Source organism: Struthio camelus, chromosome 17 (genome assembly GCF_040807025.1).
Source record: "Struthio camelus isolate bStrCam1 chromosome 17, bStrCam1.hap1, whole genome shotgun sequence".
In the NCBI taxonomy this organism is placed as follows: Eukaryota; Metazoa; Chordata; class Aves; order Struthioniformes; family Struthionidae; genus Struthio; species Struthio camelus.
In genome coordinates, this window is record NC_090958.1 from 10,785,239 (window position 1) to 10,806,827 (window position 21,589).

The 21,589-nt window shown below is 54.4% G+C and overlaps 1 protein-coding gene across 8 annotated transcripts in view; it reads left to right on the forward strand.

Moving 5' to 3' along the window:
* Nucleotides 1–21,589, forward strand: part of SEPTIN5 (septin 5) — a 49,902-nt gene that overhangs the window by 23,578 nt on the left and 4,735 nt on the right. For 5 of the 8 annotated variants that reach the window (XM_068911594.1, XM_068911593.1, XM_009666743.2 and 2 more), the window contains 8 exons: nt 13,701–13,797; nt 14,716–14,802; nt 15,394–15,517; nt 15,688–15,822; nt 16,522–16,639; nt 16,923–17,024; nt 17,789–17,885; nt 19,693–19,828. In XM_068911594.1, the coding sequence (XP_068767695.1) occupies nt 13,788–13,797; nt 14,716–14,802; nt 15,394–15,517; nt 15,688–15,822; nt 16,522–16,639; nt 16,923–17,024; nt 17,789–17,885; nt 19,693–19,828 (809 nt within the window). In that variant the 5' untranslated portion in view covers nt 13,701–13,787. Of the gene's footprint in view, nt 1–7,557; nt 7,999–13,700; nt 13,798–14,715; nt 14,803–15,393; nt 15,518–15,687; nt 15,823–16,521; nt 16,640–16,922; nt 17,025–17,788; nt 17,886–19,692; nt 19,829–21,589 lie in introns of those variants that run through there. The other 3 variants (XM_009666742.2, XM_009666741.2, XM_068911597.1) reach the window with 3 other exon arrangements.

Genomic DNA, 21,589 nt, shown 5'->3' on the forward strand with positions numbered 1-21,589 from the left:
TTTCTGCTGATTAGTTTATTGCTGCTAATTGGTAACAACATCACACTCATTTTCTGTGTCACTCAGAAGAGAAGGGGCAGGGTGGCAGGTGTGGGAGGGAAACTGGGGTTTGCCAGACTGAAAAGGACAAATGCTTCCGCCATGAAATGCTCAAACTGTTGAAACAGCCCCTGCAGTTCTCTGCTGTTTATGTCGAAGCGAGAGCAACATTTGAGGAGGATGGGAGCAGAATTCCCTTCTGACTAATGCTGCTGGATCATGTGAGGCTACAAGGGAGCTGCCAGGCAGCAAAACCGAGGAAACAGGAAACAGAGAGGGAACCTAATTACCCATCTGCACAGATGAACACTGGTCCTGATGCAGGGCTCCGACCTGGGCAGATTGCTACAGGCAGCAAGGCTGGTGCAAGCTGCTCGGATGGCGGTGCTGGGAAAAGGGGCTCCCGGGGGTCCCCTCGGGGAGGGCGAATGGTCAAGTGCAGAGCTGCGGGGAGCCGGATCAGCCTGAAAACCACTAGCCATGTTAGCCTGGGGCCATGCTGCGCTGCGAGGGGCACTGCTTTGCAGCGGCTCAGCTGGGTCACGTCCCAGGGTGCTGGAGCATGGGCAGAGCTGTGCGGGGAGAAGGGTAACGTCTGGCGCTCCCTTAGCAGGCTCCTCACTTGTGGCAGAGGGAGGGTTGCTGGAGGGACACCCGCAGGAGACCCCTGGGAAGGAGAAGATGCCTGGCCCCCCCTTGTGATGGGCAGCTGCAGGCTATCCTGGGAGGATGTGCTCTGCAGAGCTTTTGGGGTTATTCCTCACACAGGCTGGGGCTGGGCTTATCCTCTCCTGTTGGTTGCCTCCCAGGGTTGAAGGTTACTTTAAATCACTACGTTTATTCCCTTTGCTAATGGAATTAATGATGTAATGAGCTAAGAGTGGGCTTGTTCTCCTTTCCTGTGGGCATCAGCTACTCCTAAAGTTATGTTAATTGTAGCAGGGAGCCCCAGACAGGAGTTGGAAACTTTCCCAAGGCAGCTGGCTTGCCTTCTCCAAATATTGTTTTCGGGAGCCTGCTAGGAGGACAGCATGGTTAAAAAGACCTCCTTGCAGAGCTGGAAGTAGCCACGAGATGGGCGTGCTAGGGATGAACTAGGATCATCCGTACTTGGGTCCCTTTTCCAGCCTTGTTTGTGCAGTGCCTGCTCTCTGCAGTCTGTGATCGGTGCGCTGTTTGCAGGTGTGGTACCCCAGTCTGGACAATCTTCCCCAGCAATGCGCTCGGGATAGCCTCCGCTCGACCAGACATGAGCGTCTCACAATGTTCAGAGGTCGTGATGTCCTCTCAGTTCACAATTTAGCCTTTTTGGTAGACAGGCTTGATCCTGCATCCCTTACTCATGTGAGCAGTTGTTTCTATTTCAATGGGACTACTCGGTGAGTAAGGATCGCAGGATTGGGACCACTACCTATAATTTTAAGGTGGACCTTCAGTAGGATCCTGTCTCCAGCCTTTTGTTGCTTATATATGTTAATATGCATCCAGAATTTCCAGAACTGCTGATGCTCTTGTCATTTGGACGGAGAATCTGAAAGCTGGAGAAGCAGTGCCCCTTTCATTTCTGAGGATAAATCACCATTATTTTCCACCCTCCTTCTCCAGAGGGCTCCCAGCCCAGCCAACTTCTGTGCCATGGGACGATGTGTACCTATTTTTCTCCCAAGTGTGCCTATTCCTGGCTTTCCGGTACTGGCAGTGCTGTGCTCTGTCTCTCTGGTTTTCCTGGCAGTTAACTTGAGATTAGAGGGAAGCAATCTACTTGATCCTTATTTGTACTGCAGAGCTGGTGGAAGAAGACACGGAGGGAAAGATGAGCCGTGGTGGTGCTGCAAGACTGCTGCAGACCTTCCCGCACAGCCTGGTTTCTCCTCTTGTCTGAACAGATGGAGTTTGGAAACCTCTGTCCTTTGTTAAGGTTTTGAACGCGGTCGCAATCAGAGAGGCTGGTTCCTGCGACCCTTCGTGAGGCTGAAGGAAGGAGGGTTGCAGGGTTGATCTGCATATTGATTTCTGTCCGTCCCCTGGTCGAGGAGAGCCGTTGTGGGAGCTCCCTGTTAGTGCTGGCTGCGCCAGCAGGCACAGCCCCGTCACCCCAGCGGCACCCGCTCTTCTGCGGGCTGGCTTCTCCCTCATGTGGAGTATGTTGGTACCACACCAGGGAAGGTCTGTTTGGAGGTGGCTTTTCCTGCACTTCTGATGGAAAAAAGAGCAACTGTTTTGTGGAAAGGTTCCAGCCAGCTTCACATCTGTTCAATTTGTTATATTTAACAGATTACCCTAAACGATGAACAGAGGAGCTGGGTGTGACAAGAGCTGGGAACTTGCTGCAGAGGGATTCACAAGTCTGAACAAGTGAGAGGCAATTTATGATCATTGGTCCTTTTTCAGAGCTGGAAATGGAGGCACCTGGTGGCTCACATGGTGCCTCTTGGGGAGTGTGAGGTACTTCAAGTGCAAGCAGGGAGCCTGAATACTTTTAAAATGCAATTTGATAGGTTTCTGGAGGGATTATGTGACAAAACAGCCATGATGTCTGAGTGGAAATTAAAGCTTGACCTGTGAGGTAAGTAAAAGAAAAGAAGACAGGAGATTTGATAGCTGTGTTGATTGTGCTTGTGGCACTATATGTACAGCGTGCGAATCCCATACTTTGCGAATTCTGCAGTATTGGTCTGGTTTCTTGCTTTTTCCTGAGCAACACAGAGTGAAGCCTGGCTAATGTCAGGGCTCTGATGTTCCCAGTAACCACTGGGAGAAATGATCTGGTTTATGAGCCTTGCTCAGGTGTTCAAGGATAAATTGATCGAGTTTAGATCCACAAGGGATTTTTTCTCAGATCAAGTCAAGGAACCTCAAGGTGAGCGTGCTGCTCTCCCAGTGACGTAGCAGCAAGAGTCCAGACCTTGTGACTTCCTTGAGACTTGCCTGTCCAAAGTTATCACTGTATCCATGCAGTGGGAGAGCAGGGAGTGAGAGGAGAAGGTAGGACCCGAGCAGCAGAGGTTGCCAGCTGCTTGCCTGCAGGGAAGGCACCTGCAGCTCCCTTAGCCTCCCTTGCCCTGGTTCTGGCTGAGGACGGTTCTCCTGCCCATGTCAGGTTTACTGCTTGATGCTGCTCCCGATTGACTTGAACAAGCAGCTTCTCTGGAGCTGTCATTCCCATCTTGATAGAAAGCAGGCAGGAATTGAATTTCCCTTCTGTGGGGAATTCTGAAAATAGCTTTGCCTGCTTCAGAGGAAAAAAACATAAATGCTGTCAGGACGTGACTGCGGTGACCTTCCGGAGGCATAGATATTCAGGGCGTCACAGTCTTCTGCACAAACCAGATCCAGCCAGGTGTGCCCCCCAAGGGGAGGTATTGCCTGGCTCTGTGATGCTCATGCTTCTCAAGGCTGTAGTGGCAGAGGATTTTCCTTCCGTGACGCACAGTGAGCGTTAAGCCTGAGGACTGCAATCTTTAGGCTGTAGCACCTCCCAGGGCAAGCCTTGTGGAGTATTGCTAAGACCAGGGTCCTTTTCTCACCTTGCTTTGCGCACGGCTCTGCTCTCAGCCAGAATCAACCCCCCGCTCCCTCCTCTGCACCTCTCCTCTGAGCTGGTGGGGGCCCTGTCTCCTTGTACCCTGACGCTTCCCCTGTCTCCCCTTTCTCTGGGTGCTCCAGTTGGGGTGAGGAGAGAGCTCTTCTTGCCCAGGCCTCTGGATTTAGCTCCCTTTCTGATTGTTGCTACTGTTCATAGCAGCAGAGCAGAGGAGCTGAGTGGTGCAGGCTCATCGTGGGCTGACATCGCCGTCAGCATTGACAGCGTATTGCTGAGAGGCCACAAGACGTGTCTGTATATATCTTACGGGTGTCAGAGCTGTATTGGCGCGGTGACCCCCAATCTGTATCGCATCAGGGCAGCTCAGCAAGGCCTGGTCCACTCAGCTACGCGATGGGTAGTGCAAAAGGCCTAGCTTGGAGGTTGCCGAGGTGAAATGATGGGAGCTCAGGGCTGCCGGGAGGAAGGCGTGTGGGGCTCTGGTTGTTGTGGCTGGAGCCTGGCCAGAACTATGTGAATTTAGCCAAGGCCAGAATTTCCTCTCCCTGCCCCCATCCCCATGTCTGATCTGTGCTTTGCTCTCCTCGTGCATCCTCACGTCGCTTCCTCTCCCTGCTTGTTACATCCACAGATGTAAAGTGCAGCTCTGCCTGCACGCACTGCATCCCCCTGCCCACGGCTCTCCGGGCCGCGTGCACCCGGAGCTGGCTTCTCGCACAACAGATCAGAGAGACTCTGCAGAAGGGCGGGCACGTGGTTTGCAGGGGCGCTGGCGGACATGCTTTAGCGCTGTCCTGGCTTCTTTGTTAGTGAGCAGCTGCTGAAGGCGATGGGAATAGCGAGGGGTGGAGCTGTGCCGGACAATGCTGACTAATTATTTTTTTTTGTCTTTCTCTTTTCCTGTCACAATTTGACAAGGAAAGGTTAGTCCATGATGTGGGATCAGCTGGATGCACCGCGCGGCTGCGTTTCCCTTGCTGCGTGCCTGGTAGGATGGGGCCGTGGGCGTTGCCCCGCTCTGACAGTCGCAGACCTGGATTCTGGTCCCGGCTCCACCACTGAGCTGCTGCTAGGACGTGACTAACGGGGAGGTTAAAGGTGCACATGTCCCACGAGCCAAGGGAAGAAAACGGTTCAGTTTTGCTCTAGATCTTGAAAGGGCCAAGACATGTGTTTCCCTGCTGAGCTGTGCTGTACGCAGCATGTGAGATCTTTTGTGCACTACTTGTCCTCTATTAAGATGTTGTATGTTAGATTTCTTGTTGGAGGAACAGGCCAGGACTTTGGGAATTTCCAGCTCCTATGTGGAAAGGGAGGCAGGTAATCGGAAAGGGCAGATGCAAAATAAGGTTTGATTTGGCTGCCTTTGGAAAGTTGGCACATGGACCTACCTGAGCCAATGGCTCAGCGTGTGTCATGCAGCACATCTGAGAGGCACAAACGTGTCCTCTCCTTGGCCCATCGTTTGTGGTTTGGCATCTCTGGCAAGAAAAGATGCTAAGATGAGCTCCTCTAGGAGGGGCAGAGGAGGCTGAATCTGCGACCAACTGATGCTCTCCTTAAGCTGTAGCATTGGCCATGCAGTGCGAGGAGGCTCTCTGTAGCCAAGACCTACCCTTCTCGGTTTCTTTTCCCAGTCTGCTCTCTGCATTCCCAGGCGTGGCCTCCTAGCTGGAATTCCTCTCTGGCTGCCCGTCCTGAGAGCCATGTATGATGTGTGCAAGCTCAACGCGCTCAAGAGACAGTAGCTCCTTGTTTCTATCTGCGCTGTCAGCACAGCTCCTGGGGCCATGAACAACACTGTGGTTTTGCTGCAACCAAATCGTTGTGGACTTCGCCCGTGATCCTAACTCAGAAAAATGCTCTGATTTGTTGCAGTGGGCTCGTGTGGACACAGCATATATCTCCATGCCCAGGCAGATGCCTGTGGTTCATGGCCATGTGGCCTGTGGTCTTCTGACAAGGGTTTACCAAGCTGTGAAAATTTGTGGAGGGTAGGGAGGGTTTGGTTGCAGCTATTGTGGCTTATAGTATGGAAATGTTGGTGAAATCTGTGTTATCTCAAGTACACTTTGATGTGTTTCCTGTGAGCCCCAAGCCATTGCCCTTGCGACCCAATACAGACAGCATGGAACCTTTATTGCTCCTCAGTCAGTATAAGCTGCAGACCCCAGCTGTGAAGTCCTCTAGTCAGGGAAGCAGGGATTAGATACTGTAAAAAACGGTGTTGTGAACATGCCCGACCCATTAGTGAGCAGGGAGGACGCTCTAAGGGTTATCGCCTTCCTAAAGAATAGGGCAGTACTGCAAAGCAGGGGAAGAGCAGCTATACAAGGGAGAGAAAGACATGTAGACCTTCCTCCTCCTGTGCATCTCACTGTCATGGACTTGGACAATCCCTCACAGCTGTAGGTTTGCAGCACAGCGTTCTCAGGGCGTAGGTGACCGTGGTGTTCAGGTTGCTTGTGCCTTCTGATTGCTTATGAGTATCCAGAGATACTCCCTTGAATGATGCTCTGCAGGCCTTGTTTTGAGAGTTAGCAAGTCCCTGCCGTGCCTGGGAGGCATCATCTAGGCCTTCTACTTGGCTCTTAAGCCCAGAGATGAATGGGAGCAAAACCTAATGGGTGTAATTTAAAGATGCTACCAGCAGGGCAGGATGGTTTGAGAAAGGGCCTCATGCATGTGGTATGACAGCTGCCATAGGGAGAGAGTTTTCCTGCTTTGGGAACGTCTCCCAGCTCTCCTCACTCTTGTTTTTATCAGTCACTAGGAACCTATAACTACCGTGATCATCTTCCCTCAGCTTTGAGGATGGCAGCACAGGTCCAGCACCTTTCTTCTTGTGTTTTCCTTTTTTTCTCTCTCTCTTTTTTTAGCATATAAAAGTCTGTTTTCTAACACCTCTCCACTCTCATGGCTGCTCCCAAACTTCAGGCCACTGGAGATCTCTCAGAAACTTGCTGCTTTATAGCAGAAGCTTGTATCGGTCATGTATGGGGCGCACAGAGAAGGCCCTGGCTTGCAGCCCTGAAGGTCACCAGGGCAGTCACACTGGTTAGGTGCTCTCTTGAGTTGCTCCAAGAGACCCGTGGTTCTTACAGCTGCAGCTGGAGATGTAGCGGGGAGAGAGACAGGAGTATAGCAGGGTATCTGTGTCCTTCCCTGTGCATAGGCGGGAGCGTGCTCAGGAACCTGCGTGGCCAGGTACAGGTTCCTCTAGCACCACCGATGTTGCTCTCTCTTATGACTTTATCATATGTGCCAAGATATTAAACCCCCAGCTTCTAAAATTGTGTGATTAGATGAGATTATCAGCTTTTCTTTGTTTCAGATGAATTAGGTTTTAGTTTCTATGGCTGCATAGAGAAGCTGGAAAGCAGGTCTTATATGCATCCCAAATGTGAAATTTAAATGATTTTTATGTTAATGCCAAGCTCTTGCTGGGCTGGATGCTTGCACTTGACAAATACACAAATGCTTCTTTATTTTGGACTTACATCAATGTTTTCATCAAAATCAAAAAGGCTTTCATCAAAGGATTGCCATAAGGTCCAGAATACATCCGCTGCCTCATCCAGGGGATGGGGCTCCAAAAGAGCCTGTGCTGGACAATAGAGAGAGCGCTGCACCGTGGGCAGGCAGATCCACCCCAGCCAGGATTAGGGTCTGGGGGTTAAGTTTGGACCCGGCTTTTTGGGAGCTCTTTGGACCCTTTAACTTTCAGACACGCAGGCAGAGGCCGCACGCTCTACCAAGAGCAGGCTTCCTTGCAGCCAACCTTTGTCTTGGCTGCATTAGTCAGGCTGGCTGAGAAATCCTCCAGCCAAATAGGCCCAAAAGGAGTCGGACCACATCCCGTAGGCACAAAACTTCTGCGCAGGACCCTGGCGGGGAGGGAGCCGCTGGCTCTGGCTGCGGCGGTGGCCGCGGTGGCTTTTGTGCTGTCCTTGCTGGCAGGCTCCACCCGCAGCACAGGCGGAGGCAGGAAAACCCGGGCAGCTGCCGTGGGAGCCCGCTCGCCTCTGCTCCTCGCCTCTGCTCCTCGCCTGGCCGGGCCGCGCAGCCCTGCGTGTGTGTGCATGCGTAGGCGGGGGGGCAGCCGCATGGATTTAGCGAAGGCTGGGAGGGAACACATGGGCTGGGTTTTTTTTTTCTTGGCCCGCGGCGGCTGTCGGTCCCGCCGGCCGCGGTTATGGATTCGATCATTATTCAGGAGCGGTTAGTGGAGAAGCTGCTTTCTCCCCGGACGCAGGCACAGCGCAGCCACCCCGCCAGGCTGAAGGTACAGGGTGTATTTATAGCACGGTGTGAGCCAGGGAGCAGCAGGGACAGGAGGGGGGAGAATGGTGCCCGAGCAGAGGCGTGCAGCACAGGATGAGACCTCTGAGGAGCAGAGGAGCGGAAGGAAGCTGGTAAGGGGGAGACGGCAGGGGAGAGAAAGGGGCCGAAGGGGCAATGCGGGGAGGGCAGCAGCCCCGCGGGCGCGGGGTGGGGCGGATCGGACAGCTGGGGGATGCGTGACATGTTTTTGTGCGGTTATTTCATGCGGTGATTGCCTGGTCTGAACGTGCGTGCTTGTGGGGGGGGGGGTGTTCAAGGCACAAGCTAGTGCTGTGTGTGCACCCAAATGCAGTCTGGTTTGTATTAGCATGTTAAATTTTTGTTTTCCTAGCCGGTTTTCTTTCTGCTGCAGCAAATGCTGAGGGCTGAGTGGTTTTGCTGATGCTCCTGTGCTCTGCCCCGGGGCCCGAGGGGGCAGCTGGACGCGGGGAGATGCCCCAGGGGCTGTTTGTGTCGTGAATTGATGCAGCTTTCTGGAAATGAAAGCAAGCAAAGGGTCTGCCTCTGCCCTGGGGATGGGCTGTGCTGGTGTGTGCAGATGCGGATGTGGCGGCCTTGCCTTGCCTGGCCGGGAGGAAGGGCGGCCTGGGAGGGAGCTGGCCGGTTGCTCTGGAGTCTGCAGCAATTAGAGGGCCCTGAGCAATTAGAGGATGCTGCAACCCACCAAATGGCTGCAGCTGACAGGCGTGGGGACATCGTGCTGTTTGTAGGCTCAGAGAAAGGGGAGCAGGCATGGGAAACCGATTTGGGGCCCTAGGTGTGGGTCAGGGCACCAGCATCCCAGCAAAAGCTCTGTCATTTTTGCAGTTTGCTCCCAACCTGGTATAGGGGCCATTCTTTGAATTTTCTGTGGCCCCGTGGTGTTTAATTTTTGCCTATTTGAATACACTCAGCAAGGTCCCATTTATGCCCAGGATAAACGGTGAAACGGCACCAGGCCTGGATCAGTTTGAACGGCACGCGGAGGAAGGGCGGTGAGGAGGGAGTCGGGAAAGCAGGAGCGATGGAGGCCGCGCTGCCTGCCTTGCGCTCCGCTGCGGAGCTGCACGCAGCCCGAGAACGCGCCGCTGTACCTGCGAGGGCTTCTCCTCCGTGCAGCGCGGCTCCCCGTGTCCATACCCCGGTTAGGAACGGGGCCTGAACCCGTCAGTGCTTTGGTCCTTGGCGCGAGCCGCTAGGGAGAGCGTTGCCTGCTGCCGGGGGCCTCGGCTGCCTCCCCGGCTGCGGAGGACGGGAGGGCCCGGCGTGGGGCTGCGCCCGCCGGGGAGCGTGTGCCGCGGGAGAGCAGAGCAGGTGTTTTGCTTGGCTTGAGGAGCGTCGGTTGATAGCAGGGCCTCAGAGGTCGGCGGCCTGCCTTGGTGGCGCTGCTGGGGCGCGCGGTCACGGCCCCGGGCGGGCGAGCGGGCTCCAGCAGAGCACACAAAGGCAGCGCAGAGGCGGCGGCGGGGAGAGCGGCCGAGCGCACCCGGCCCGGGCTGGCCGGGCCCCTTGCTGACAGCTGGCGCTGGCGAGGGCGGCGCGTTCAGCCGCCGGCTGTCCCGGCCGTGGCAGCTTGACAGGAGCTGGCTCGCGAGGGTCAGGAGCGGGGGGGGCTGCGATGCCTCCAGCAGCCCAAGTCTGGTCCAAGTCTGTCACCTGCATATTTAGGAGGTTAGCTTTCTTTTCACGAGTCAGAGAGGCACCTGCCCTCCTCCGCCAAGCCTCCCACCCCTCCACGCACGTCCTGAGGAAGGTGGTGAACGACACAGAGCTTCGAGCGAGGCAGACACCAGGCTCGGGAGGTTCCTTGGGCTCCTTAGAGGCTCCACTGACATCCCCACGCTAGCGGAGACGGTGGCCGCAGCCAGGGCGAGCGGGCCTGTCGCCCTGCCCCGACGCAGCCAGGATGGGAGCGCAGGCTGGGTGCCTCAATGCTGAGATGAGGAGTGGTGGATTTGGGCTGTTCCTGGTGAAAGCAGGGTCCGGGCCCTATCCCACACTTGGTAATAGCCAACTCAGGCCTGTCCTTGCCAGGCCGAGCTGTCTCCCTTTGAGCACTGAGTCGAGCAGCCCAGCTACGGGAACATAAAACCTGTGTGCGCATCCGAGCAGTGAAAGGACCATGCTGCTGATCTCAAGAGAAGGGCTGTCGAAAGGAGGGGATCGGATCCCTCTGCACTATTTCCCCCGCTTCTCTGGCCTTCCCCCTCCCCAGCCGCACGGACGCCGGCTCCCGGGGGGTGCAGCGAGCGCCGAGGCCGGGCCGCAGAGGCAGGGCTGGCGATGGGGCTCTTGCCCTTGCGGCCCTGGCTGCCTCGCGCTGCGGAGCGGGAGCTCTGCCCTTGGCCCTGCGCTCAGCCCTCCCTGCCTTAGCGCAGGGGAAGCAACTGCCAGCTACGGATCAAGGGCAGCAACCTGCACCGGCCAGGATTTACACATATGAAGTGACATGTCCTGATCTCACCGAGCTATGGGGAAGCAACCAGAGTTGCAGTAAATCTGAACTTTCTTGACTGGCCTGAATAGAAACAAGGGATCAGGTTTGGCCAGTTATACTTGACTCACGTAAGCCGAGTTACACCAGAGATCAGCTCCCTGGTATCTCCATTGTCAGCTTTTAGTCATCTTTTAGTCATCTAGTTTAAAAAACAAACAAATGAGAAGAAAACAGAAAAACACCCCGAACAGGCCTCAGCTGTGGTTTATTAGTGCATTATTAATGCTGTTTCACATGCAAAGTCACTGGAGAGATCAGGCAACCATTGTTTTTCCAAAACTTGGTAAAGATGAGTGCAGATCTCTTTCCTGGTCCGGATCCAAAGCTTTGCAGTATCAGAAGCAAATGAGGAAGGATGTTGCACGTTTGTGGCGGTCACCGGACAGCACTGCTATGGGCCGTGGGTTGGTTACGTGCAGGCTTTGGTTTTATTCAGGGTTGTGTTTCGCTAGCAAGCAGAGCAGCTAGAAAGCAGCCCTGGTACCGAGTCGACCCAGAACGGAAGGGGTCCTTTTTATCTTCTTGTCTGGATCTTCTTGTTACCACATTTCTCACCCTGCTTTGCACACCTTTGCACACCTCACATTTACCCTTTGTTGAGCCTTTTGGGAGGCAGTTGAGGGTTGTCCCCGGGGAGGTACCGCTTCGCAATCCAGGGGAGCCGAGTGCAGGGAGAAATGTGTAAAATCTCCTCGCGGTTACGAAGCCTCCGTTCTGCCGTCCTCTGGCACCCATCGGGGCAGCTAACCTGGAGCTGCTGTCGCTTTTCATTATGGGGTCGCTGCTGCTGGCTGCACCTCTGCTTTGGGACGCCAGAGCCTTTTAGCTCTGCTGTCGGAGCCATTGGTGAAAGGGAATGGTTTGGGCACTCTGCTCCTCTTCACTTCTCTCTGATTTCCTTTGCTCTGCCCCCTCCTGCCTCTCTGAGCCACAGCGTGGTAAAGCAGCATTGCTCAGCCATGTTAGCAAGGGGCTGAGGTGAGGGGCACCAGAGCCCATGGTCGCTCTGTCTCTCGGGGCTAAAGTGACCAGTTCAGAGACCCAGACCAAGCCTAAACGTCTAGAAGCCAGTGACGGTGCTAAAGAACAGAGTCGCTGGCCCCCAATGCTTGTCGGTCATGTCTGCTCTGTGTGCGCAGGCAGCTCTGCGAGTGGCCACCAGTTGGGAGACGAGGGCTCGTGTCCTGCCTGGCACCCATCCCGCTGCTGCTTTGCAGGGTGCTCAGCTGAGGATGCCCACACATGTGGGCATGCAGGCTAGGAGCTGTGGAGAGCCTGCTGTGGGGTTGCACTTGCCCACTTGTGATACGGAAAGTAGGTGAGACTGGGCTTTGGTGAAGCCAGACACACCAGTTAGCCAGCTGCATTTCCATTACTGAGTGGCCCAGGAATGAAGCTGGTTAAACTTACTGTTGGGGGACGGATGTCTTCTCTGCTGTGCGTGGAGAGCCTGTGCTAGAGAGCCACGGGGCAGCCTATCTGCTTGAAAGCATTCATGGCTGGGCTGGGAGCTGGGGATGGTTTTGAGGAACTCTTGGCTTCATGGATTTGTCTGTGGTGTGAATCCCAGGAGTATGTTTATTGTAAGTGATTTTGAAATGTGGAGTCTATGATGTCTCTAGCTCAGACATTTGTGAATGGCTGCTCCCTCTTGGGTCTAACTTGGAAAGTATTCAAGAAGGGCGGCATTTGACAGGGTCCTCAGCCACTGCCTCTTCGGCAGCCTGGGGAGGGGAGAGTGCCATCACGGGGAGGACGGGCTGTGAAACTCTAAGGGTGCTTTCATGGAGGCTGCCCAGATGGAGGAGCTGGGCTGCGTGGTCAGGCATTCCTCTGGCCCCCGAGCTGTGAGCACAGGACTGTGCACGGAGCCGAGCCAGAAGGCAATAGCTGGAGCAGGTCTGCAAACTCGCTCTTCCCTAGAGCCCAGGAAAACTGTTACCTCTTAAAGCCAACATTAGCCCTGAGAGTGGGGGTGGGAAGGCTCCAACTAACATCCCCAGGCTTGGGTGACTGCTGCTTCTGAGCTGTTTGTCTCCGTGCTTGAGTCCTAGGCTTGAGCTGTGCTTGCCTCTCAGCATGTGCTCTGCGCGGTGCGCGCCTCAGGCCGCAGCTGGCTGTGTTCAGTGCAGGCAATGTGTCTGCTCCTGGCTGCAGGATGTGTGCCGTGCCGTGTGAAACCCACTGGCGTGCCTGTCCATCCATGTGCGCAGTTAGTGCACTGGTGCAGAGCACATGCCACAGTTGTGGGGTGACTGTGGGTTGACAGGCTAAGAGAGCACTCTCTAAAGGGAGCTCTCTCTGGGTGAGTGGTGAGGTGGTAGGTAGTGCTCTGGGATTTGTAGCCACTTTCTGGCTCCCTGTGCACTGCTCTGCTTGTAACGTAGGCAGCTTGGATCAGCTGTGTTGTGCATGTAGCTAGGGTAATGTGTGCAAAGCCCACGCAGTGCTGGAAGTGGTATTTCTGCATGGGGAGATCTCTGTTTGGGAGCAGATACATGGACAGACTGGTGGTGAGCATTAGAGGAGAAGTTCTGCTCCATGAGCCATCCTCCTAATCAAAAAACCCACACCAAAATCACCTCACCAATGTCCTGGGTACTTTCGCGCCTCCCCACTTCCAGTGCTCCTTGGACTTCTGTCTCTTCTGAAATAATAGTACAGATTATTCAGGATTTCCTCTTACTCAGCCAGGAGTGGCTGTGACACAGCAAGAAATGATCCCTCGTCAGATCGAGCAGAAGCCAAGCCATCGTTCCTTCCTCTCGACACAGCTCGCAAGCCCTGGGAAGCTAATTATGCAGAGCTCTCCGTCATGTAACGCGCACCCCTCCCCTACAAGGAGATGTAGAAATGGCTCTGAGACCTGGGGATAGGTGGTATTTGGTGACTCCACTCTGAAGTGAGTCTGTGGCTTTGCAGGAGAAGCAAAGAGTTAGGAAAGTTGTGTGTCAGCTGCTGGCCCACGTCTGCTCTCCGCTGGGTACTGGGAGATGTGCATTCCCTTGTACTCTTTGGGTTGGGAGGCCGCCAAAGTGAATTGCCCTGTCCGCTGGCAAAAATAGCCAAGGGCTGCGTTTGTGGGGAGGTGCCCACATCTGTGCCCACCAGGCACCTGCAGTAAGGGCACCCTGAGCCTAGAGGATATACATGCCCTGGCCTGCCCCACTGCTTGGCCCTTTGGCTCTGCTTCAGGGGTTTGGGTCCTTGATTCCCCCCAACTCCCTGTCACTGTGGGAAGCTGGAGCAGGACTGGTGACACACCCTAACCTGCTGCTGTCCACCTTTGCCCTGCAGGACCATGAGAAGCAGTATGTGGGCTTTGCCACTCTTCCTAACCAGGTCCACCGGAAATCTGTGAAGAAGGGTTTTGACTTCACCCTGATGGTCGCAGGTGAGACTGCCCGGCTGTTCCTGTAAGTGCGGTTGCCACAGTAGCTGTTGGGCCTGAGTTGGGAGGATGCTGTTGGTTTTCCAAAACCCAACCCAGCCACCAGTAGTGCTCCAGTAGCAAAACACCTGATTTCTTAAGAGCCCACTGAAGCCAGAGAGATGGCTGGAGGAGGAGGTAGTAGCTAAGCGAGCTCTAAGCTGATGCCTGGCCCTGGAGGTATCCCAGCCTGGGAGTATCTGAGCCCTTGCCTGGGTATGAGGCTGCCAATTCTAAGAGAGAAACTGTAGTGCCTGGGACATTGCTGTCTTCTGGCTGCGATTCCATGCACCTGGGATTTCACCCTCTGCGTTTAACCCTGGCCCCTCAGTTTGCCCTCATCTTAACTGTTGTATGTCCCCAAACACCCTAAAGACTCCACAACCATGGGTGGAGATGGCTGGGCTGGACAGTGGGTGCATAGAGGAGACCAGCTCTCCTCACATCCAGCTCCTTTCCCTGCTCTGTTCTCTCTCTGCTCAGACCTTACTTTAGTCCCCAGCTTGTGTCACAGTCACACACTTACCTCAGAGGAGTGGGCCCTCCCTGCCCATCCATAGCCCTCTCAAGCATCGAGTGTAGCTACTCCTCCAGCAGAATGGCTGGTCTGGGTGGTGGACACAGGGTCAGCCAGGGACTGCGATAAAGGAAAGGGAGAGGGGAGGTGGAGAAGCTGGGAGATCGCATTTGTACAAGGATTGAGATATCTTGCAGCAAAAGTCCTCCCACTGCTGGAAAAATGTAACACCACGAACAGCTCCTGACAGCTGTCTCTCTCACTCTGGCTCAGGATTCAAAGGCTTGCCCAGAGTTTCTCTTGTAAATCAATTAGTGGGTCATGTTGCTTCTCTTCCCTCCTCCCCTTTGTGCTCTGTCAATTAGGAGAGTCCGGTCTGGGCAAATCCACCCTCGTGAATAGCCTGTTCCTGACAGATCTCTACAAAGACAGAAAGCTCCTCAATGCAGAGGGTAAGTTGGGGACAAAAGTGAGGCAAACAGGTTCTTGTAGCTACAGCTCTAGGCTGTCCTCATGACCAGCACTTTGGCTCCTTGCTTCAGCAGCAGCTGCGGGCTTGGCTGGGTCCCAGCCCTGTTATTTGCTGCTCTGATCTCCTTTGCTGGCCGCAGAAGCTCTAGTATTTGAACAAGAGGGGTTCAGCACCCTAAACTATTGGGACCCTTCTGTCTTATGAAGGGAAGACGGGACTGCAGAGCAGCACTAGCACTTTGGGTTGAGATGCTGAGATTTGTCTTTTGTTCTTGGGTGCAAGGGTGATGTAGGGATTCCCTTTCCCAAGTGACTGAGAGAAATGTTCAGTCTCCGGAACAGCTGGGCTAAGTGTATTTTGGAGGTTTGTGTGTTCTTCTCAGAGGTCTGTCTACTTGCTGCTGGCCTCCCTTACAGCTGCTTGAGGCTCCTTAGAGGATGGGTCAGAGTTTTTTGAAACTCATGTTACTCTCCTGCACTCAGTGATAATGAGGGAGCCAGCCTTGTCATGGGTTCAGGCTGGGATTCCCGACATTAATGCCTGGCTTTAATTCATGTATTCCCGTTCAAAGAGAGAATCAACCAGACGGTGGAGATTGTCAAGCACACAGTGGACATTGAGGAGAAGGGGGTTAAGCTGAAGCTAACTATAGTGGACACACCAGGCTTTGGAGATGCTGTTAACAACACCGAGTGGTGAGCAGGCCACTGTCTTCGTCTTTGTCCTTGGCCGTGTCTGTTTTCTGTGGGTGCTTCACCGGGAGGGAGTCTGGCAGTGGGAAGGGGATACTGCTGTCTCATAGTTCCTTGGAGACAGAGTTCTTTTAAACATATGCTCTGGTTTTGATCTGAATTACCCTCTCCAGCTGGAAGCCCATCACTGACTACATCGACCAACAGTTTGAACAGTATTTCCGTGATGAGAGCGGCCTGAACCGGAAGAACATCCAGGACAACCGAGTGCATTGCTGCCTCTACTTCATCTCACCCTTCGGGCACGGGTGAGAGCCCCTACTCCAGGGCTGGGGCATGACTCTGTCCTGGGGGAAGGGCTCATGCCTCAAGATTGCCCTGTAGTGGCTTGTATATTGGCACAGGTGAAGGGCCGGCTGGCTGCTGTCATCAGCTGAGCATCACACAACTTCCCTCCCCCTCGCAGACATGACAGATGCTGCCCTTGTGATCAGGGAGAACTGATCTCCCTCAGGTCTGCAGCCTGTTTTGGAAATCAAGAGGAAAAAAAGCCACACAGACTTATATCCCCCTATCTACTTAAGCCTGACTTGTGGGTAGGGAAGGGAGTTTTAAGCTGCCTTCAGTCTCTGCCAGGCCTTGCTGGTTTGTGTCCCAGTGTAGCCTGGAGCAGCCCCAGGGGCCTGGCCTCAGGGTGCCAGGGGAGCTGGCCGCGCTGGCTGCCTGCAGCACAGGACGGCTGAACGGAGCCCCCGGCTGCAGCTGCAATATTTGGCTTGCAGGGGAGTGTGTACCCAGCTGGTGTCTGTGTGAGGCATTTCAGCAGCTAAAATCTGAGACAGCTTTCTTGAAGATACGGCCCTAGCTGGGGGCTCTCCCAGGCTCTTGTGATGGCGTTGTCTGCAGCCTGCGTTCTCGCTGGGCCCGCGGGTGAAGTAGGGAAGGCTGGAGGGAGAGCTGCCCAATGTGTCCCTGCTAACCCCTGTCCCTCCTCATCCCTGCTGCAGTCTGAGGCCTGTGGATGTCGAGTTCATGAAGGCTCTGCATGAGAAGGTCAACATTGTGCCCCTGATTGCCAAAGCTGACTGCCTGATTCCCTCTGAGATCCGGAAACTAAAAGAAAGGGTGAGATGCTCTTTCTCTATGTGGGATTGCCGTGATGCAGCAGAGACATGCAGAGCAGGGAGGGAAGCAGTGTAGTACCTGCAAATCTCATTTTAATGGTGCTCTGAGATACCTGTGAAAAAGGAAGCGATGTTTGGAGAGAGGCCAGCTCTGTAGGTAGCATCAAATCACTTCCCCATCTGTAGGTTATGGCAAACCCATGGTAGCACAAACAGGGAATGAACTCAGCATTTCTATGTTGTTCAGTGCTGCATCTTGTTGTTGTTGCCTTGCATGGACACAGATCCGGGAAGAGATTGACAAATTTGGCATTAAAGTGTACCAGTTTCCGGAGTGTGACTCTGATGAAGATGAGGAATTCAAACAGCAAGACAGAGAGCTGAAGGTAAGGAATCAGCTCAGCAGCCTACTGGAGGTGTGGCTTGTGGGTACGTCATCTGGCCTGGCTGGAGCGAGAGCTGCCCTGTGTGTGCCCTATGTTTGCCAAAGGCCTGTGGGGCTGATACCCGGGGAACAGTCTACATTGGCTCTTGTGGTAGACAGCCTAGGAGAAGGGGGCTGATGTCCATGCTGGTGATGTACAATCAGGTGTCATATAAAGACATGGGACTTTTGGTGTCCCATCAGGCAGTGTCAGTGTTTCCTTGGCTGGAGGTACCAGCAGCTCAGGCCAGACCCTTTGCAAGCAGAGCCAGCCTTGCTTGCAAGCAGCATGCAGTATGACCTTGTCTCTCCTGCTGGAGATGGGCTTTGACTCTCTTCTGAGCAGAGGTGCGTGGCCTGCGCCTGCCTGACTGGACAAGCTCTGTATTGTCCCACTTGTTTGGTCTCCAGCCTCTGCACTGCCTTCTCTGTAGAGTTTCCTCTCAAAAAAAAGAGAGATAGAGAGACCTGCAGAGAGATAGCTTCCCTCAGGACAGCTGAGAAGGTCAGGCTGGGAATCAGGCTGCCTGCAGATCCCAGTGCCTGTAGGCTTTTCTCTGTGTCAATGTTGTGGTGTCCTGGGCTGGGGCACGCTTGGGTGGCCCTGTGCCTTTCCCACCAGTGCCTTCTTCCTCCCGTTCTGCTCTGCCTGAGCTCAGCCTGCGGAGGGGGGATCCCGCAGGCAGCACCAGGCTGAGCTGGGCTCAGCGATGCCTCTTGTTCCAGGAGAGCGCTCCCTTTGCCGTCATCGGCAGTAACACGGTGGTGGAGGCGAAAGGCCAGAGAGTCCGTGGACGGCTGTACCCCTGGGGCATTGTGGAAGGTAAGCACGGTACCTGGGAGCAGACTGCGAGCGGGAGGCGGACATATACAACGGGGGCTGCAGGGAAGAACTCAGCGCTGCACAGCCATGGCTGTGCAGCCCTGCTCCAGGCCGGGCCATCTCTGCCACCTGGCCCAGCAAAGCCCTGTGCTCTGCAGCTCCTAAGCGTGTGGCAGGGTGTAGATGGATACCTGCTTGGGAGGCCAGTTACTGTCTTCTGGCAACAGCAGGTAGCAATTGCCCTGCCTCTGAGGCCATGACAGAGTGAAGAAGAGTGGCTCCAGGGTGAACGGAGGAAGCCCTGGGCTTTGATGCGTTAGGACGTGGCCTCTGGTTAAGGGGAGCGGCTGGGCATTGCCAGTTTAGTTTCTGGGCAGAAGCCGTTGCCCTCAGCCGTAAACCCTCCCACATTCCCTTCTCTGCCGCTGCTGTCGTGTGTGCTGGGCTTGGCCACACAGAGCACAGTTCGGGGAAGAGGATGGATGCTGGGAGGTTGGCGCAGAGATCACACTTTGTCCTGGCAGGTCCTGTCCCCACTGCCCAGCCAGGAAGTGCGGCAGTGGCTCAGAAGATGGTGTGTGGTTGCAACGTACGTTCAGGGAGGAGGGTGATAGAGGGGTTTGAGCTTGTGGTTTTAGGACATCAGCTTTGAGCTCTGCGTTAAGCTGTGTTTGCTACAGCCTGACTCTGGTGCTACCGCCGTGGGGCTGGAGCTGCTACCAGCGCTGAGGCTATGAAGGTCCCTCCAAGCAGCAGTGAGTCCTAGGGGCAGGGCTGGAGGCTGTGCTCATGCACGGTGTGTTTGTCTCTAGCTTTTTGCCTGTCTAAAGGGAGAAATTTCTTAAAGCCCATGGGCAGAATGACCCTGAAATGGCTTTTGCTGCTGTTGCTGACTCCCACCTGTGTTGGCCTGCTCGTGCATTGCTTTAAGGTCACAAAAGCCTGTATGTGCACTCGTGGGCTGGTGCTGGCTGCTTGGGCTGCCCAGCTGCTGGCTCTGCTCCCTGGCTGGCCCCGGAGAGGGCAGCGCCTGTCGGGGCGCTGGTGTTGGCAGCGAGCTCAGCTTTGAGAGGCTGTGAGCCTGACACAAACTGCTTTCCCCAGCCCTGCAGAGGTAAATGGAGCGCTGAAGGAAGGAGGCAGGCAGGATTGGCGCCCAGGCCTCCTGCGGGGCTGACCGTCTCGGTAGAGAGCTCCCCATCACCATGGCGAGCACGTAGCTACTGAGCACAACACTTTCCTGGAAAGTCCCACCGCGCTGTCTAGGGCCTGGCTCCCGGGGGTAACGGTGGCTGTTCCAGCTCTCCAGACCGTTGCCTGCTTGTGGCTTTGCTCCTGTGGGGCTGTTGCAAGTCCACGGGAAAAACGATCTTCCCCCCAGGGACCTTTTGATCCGTCCTAAATTCTGAGGAGATGAGCAGTTTGTCTCCAGTGCTTGCTGCAGTCACTGTGGTTATAACAGTTACGTCCTGCGTACCTGGGAGCAGCGTCCTCACTCAGGGCTCTTCTATATGTGCTTAATTAATCCTCTTACCCAGAAAAAGTCCTGGGAACACAGTGACCTCAGCAGCCTGCCTCAAGGTTGAGAAGTGCAGCCTCTTGTGGAGCATCAGCAAGGCCTGTGCTGGGGCCAGGAGGGAGAGCCCTGGGCACTGGGAAGGAGTGTGTGGGTGGAGGGTGGGGAAGGGGCCCTGGAAGGAGTTTCAGCCCAGGGCTGAGTGCTGGGAGGTGATCAGGGGCTCCGGGCTCCCTGGACAGGGCTGGTGAGGTAGGAAATCCAAGTGCTCTCCTGTTGTTGCTTCTGCAGTGGAAAACCAGGCACACTGCGACTTTGTGAAGCTGCGGAACATGCTGATTCGAACACACATGCATGACCTGAAGGACGTCACTTGCGATGTCCACTATGAGAACTACCGAGCTCAGTGCATCCAGCAGATGACTAGGTAGGTCCCCGCTGCTTTGCCCAGGGATGGCAGGGGTGTCTCGCTCTCGGTGGAGATGGCGCTGCTCTCAGAACAGCTCATCAGTTAGGAGGCTGCGGGTCTGCTGGGAACCTGCTGGGCTGCACCCTGGGGAATGGCACTGGCAAATAAAATAGCAACTCTAAGCTCGTCTGTGCAGCCTGAGCCCACTGCAGGGGTGCTTCTGAGAATCTGTTTTCCTTTCTGAGGATCCCACACACAGGAAATAGGAAGTAGGCCTGGAGATAAAAGGTCTATCTGAGGGGTTTTTCCTAGCACTGGGTGCTAGGAAACTAATTTAATGAAACAGGAAATAAACCATCTCTCTGGTGGGTGATAGCTGTGTGCATTGCCAAAAGAGGAAGGTGTTCTGCCATGTCCCCTCACCAGCTACAGCTCTACCTAAATGACAGCATCGCCCTTGGGATGCTGCGGTTGCTCAGACAACAGAGCCCAAGCAATTAACAGTTACTGAGATTTAACACACCTCCAAAGATTTCTCTGGTTTGTCTTTCTGTTGTGCTTGACTCTCTGTGATTATGATCAGAAAATAGGAGAGAACATTTGCAGGCTTTTCCTTGAAAGCCGCCTCCTTTTTTCCTTCTCCCTTCTGCAATGGAAACATTAGTGACAGACTTAAATAAGTAGATCTTGGCTCCTCTGTTGTAAACCGTCCCCTTCACTTCCTGCCTGAACTGGCTGGGTAACTGTGCTGCCACGTTGCAGAGCAGAAAAGGCAGCACTTCACTGAGGAAGAGTTGAGTGTGTGTAAATGTGCAGGCTGGCACGCTTAGTTTGCCCACAGCATATCTCAATACTTCTGCAAAACAGACGAGCCTGTCTTTTTCAGCAGTGAGAATGCTGAGTCCCAGGATAGCTATGTGAAATGCTAGAGATCTATGAGTCACTATTTAGATAGGATACGTGTCTATTAAAAGAAGAGAACAACAGAGAAGCAATTGCTCAGCTAAAGAAATGCTTAGAAGTTTGCTACCATTTCTCATGCTGTGGCTAGTTCCCCGCCAGTGAAGTTTCAGAGAACCGGAGTGTAGCCATTTCTAGCGCTGGGATAAAAGTCCATCTCTAGAGGGACTATGTTGGGAGGAGATCCCAAGCTCCAGGGCTGGAATTGCCTCAGGAATGAGCCAATGGTGACTCCAAGTGGTGAAAGCCTGCAAGTGGCACCTTAAATTCCCAAATCCAGCTCACGCCTCTCTGCCCATCTGGCCTGCAGAGAGCTTGTGCACCTTTGAGGAAGAAGTAATCTCCTTCCTCTGTCTCCTGCCCACCCCAGCCCTTGGGGAAACGTTGTGCTATGCCATGCCTGTCGTCTCGTATCTCCTGCCTCTTGAATGTAGGGACCAGGCTTTGCTGTCAGACTTGCAGTGGTTAAACTGCTTCCCTGGTTTTATCTTTCTGAAAAAAGGGCCATGGTGAGCATGTGGTGCCTTAGAGATGCTGATAGTTTGTGATGATGCTGTGTATTTGTGTAGCGATGCACACTAGAAGGCACGTGCATTCACAAAGGTGGGCAAAAGGAGACCAGAGCAATCAGCTTTAGTTGTCTCTAGTAAGCTTGCCAGTATTTTCACATGAGGTGGTCAGAAATACCAGCCCTTTTCTGTCTGTGTTTGCTCTCAGTGGTCTGTAAGCCTGCTTTAGGGTTTTATCAATGCTGGCTGCCCACAGTCTTCTGTTTTGAAAACTTTTATCAATTGTGGTCTTGGTCTGCATCCAAGTGCA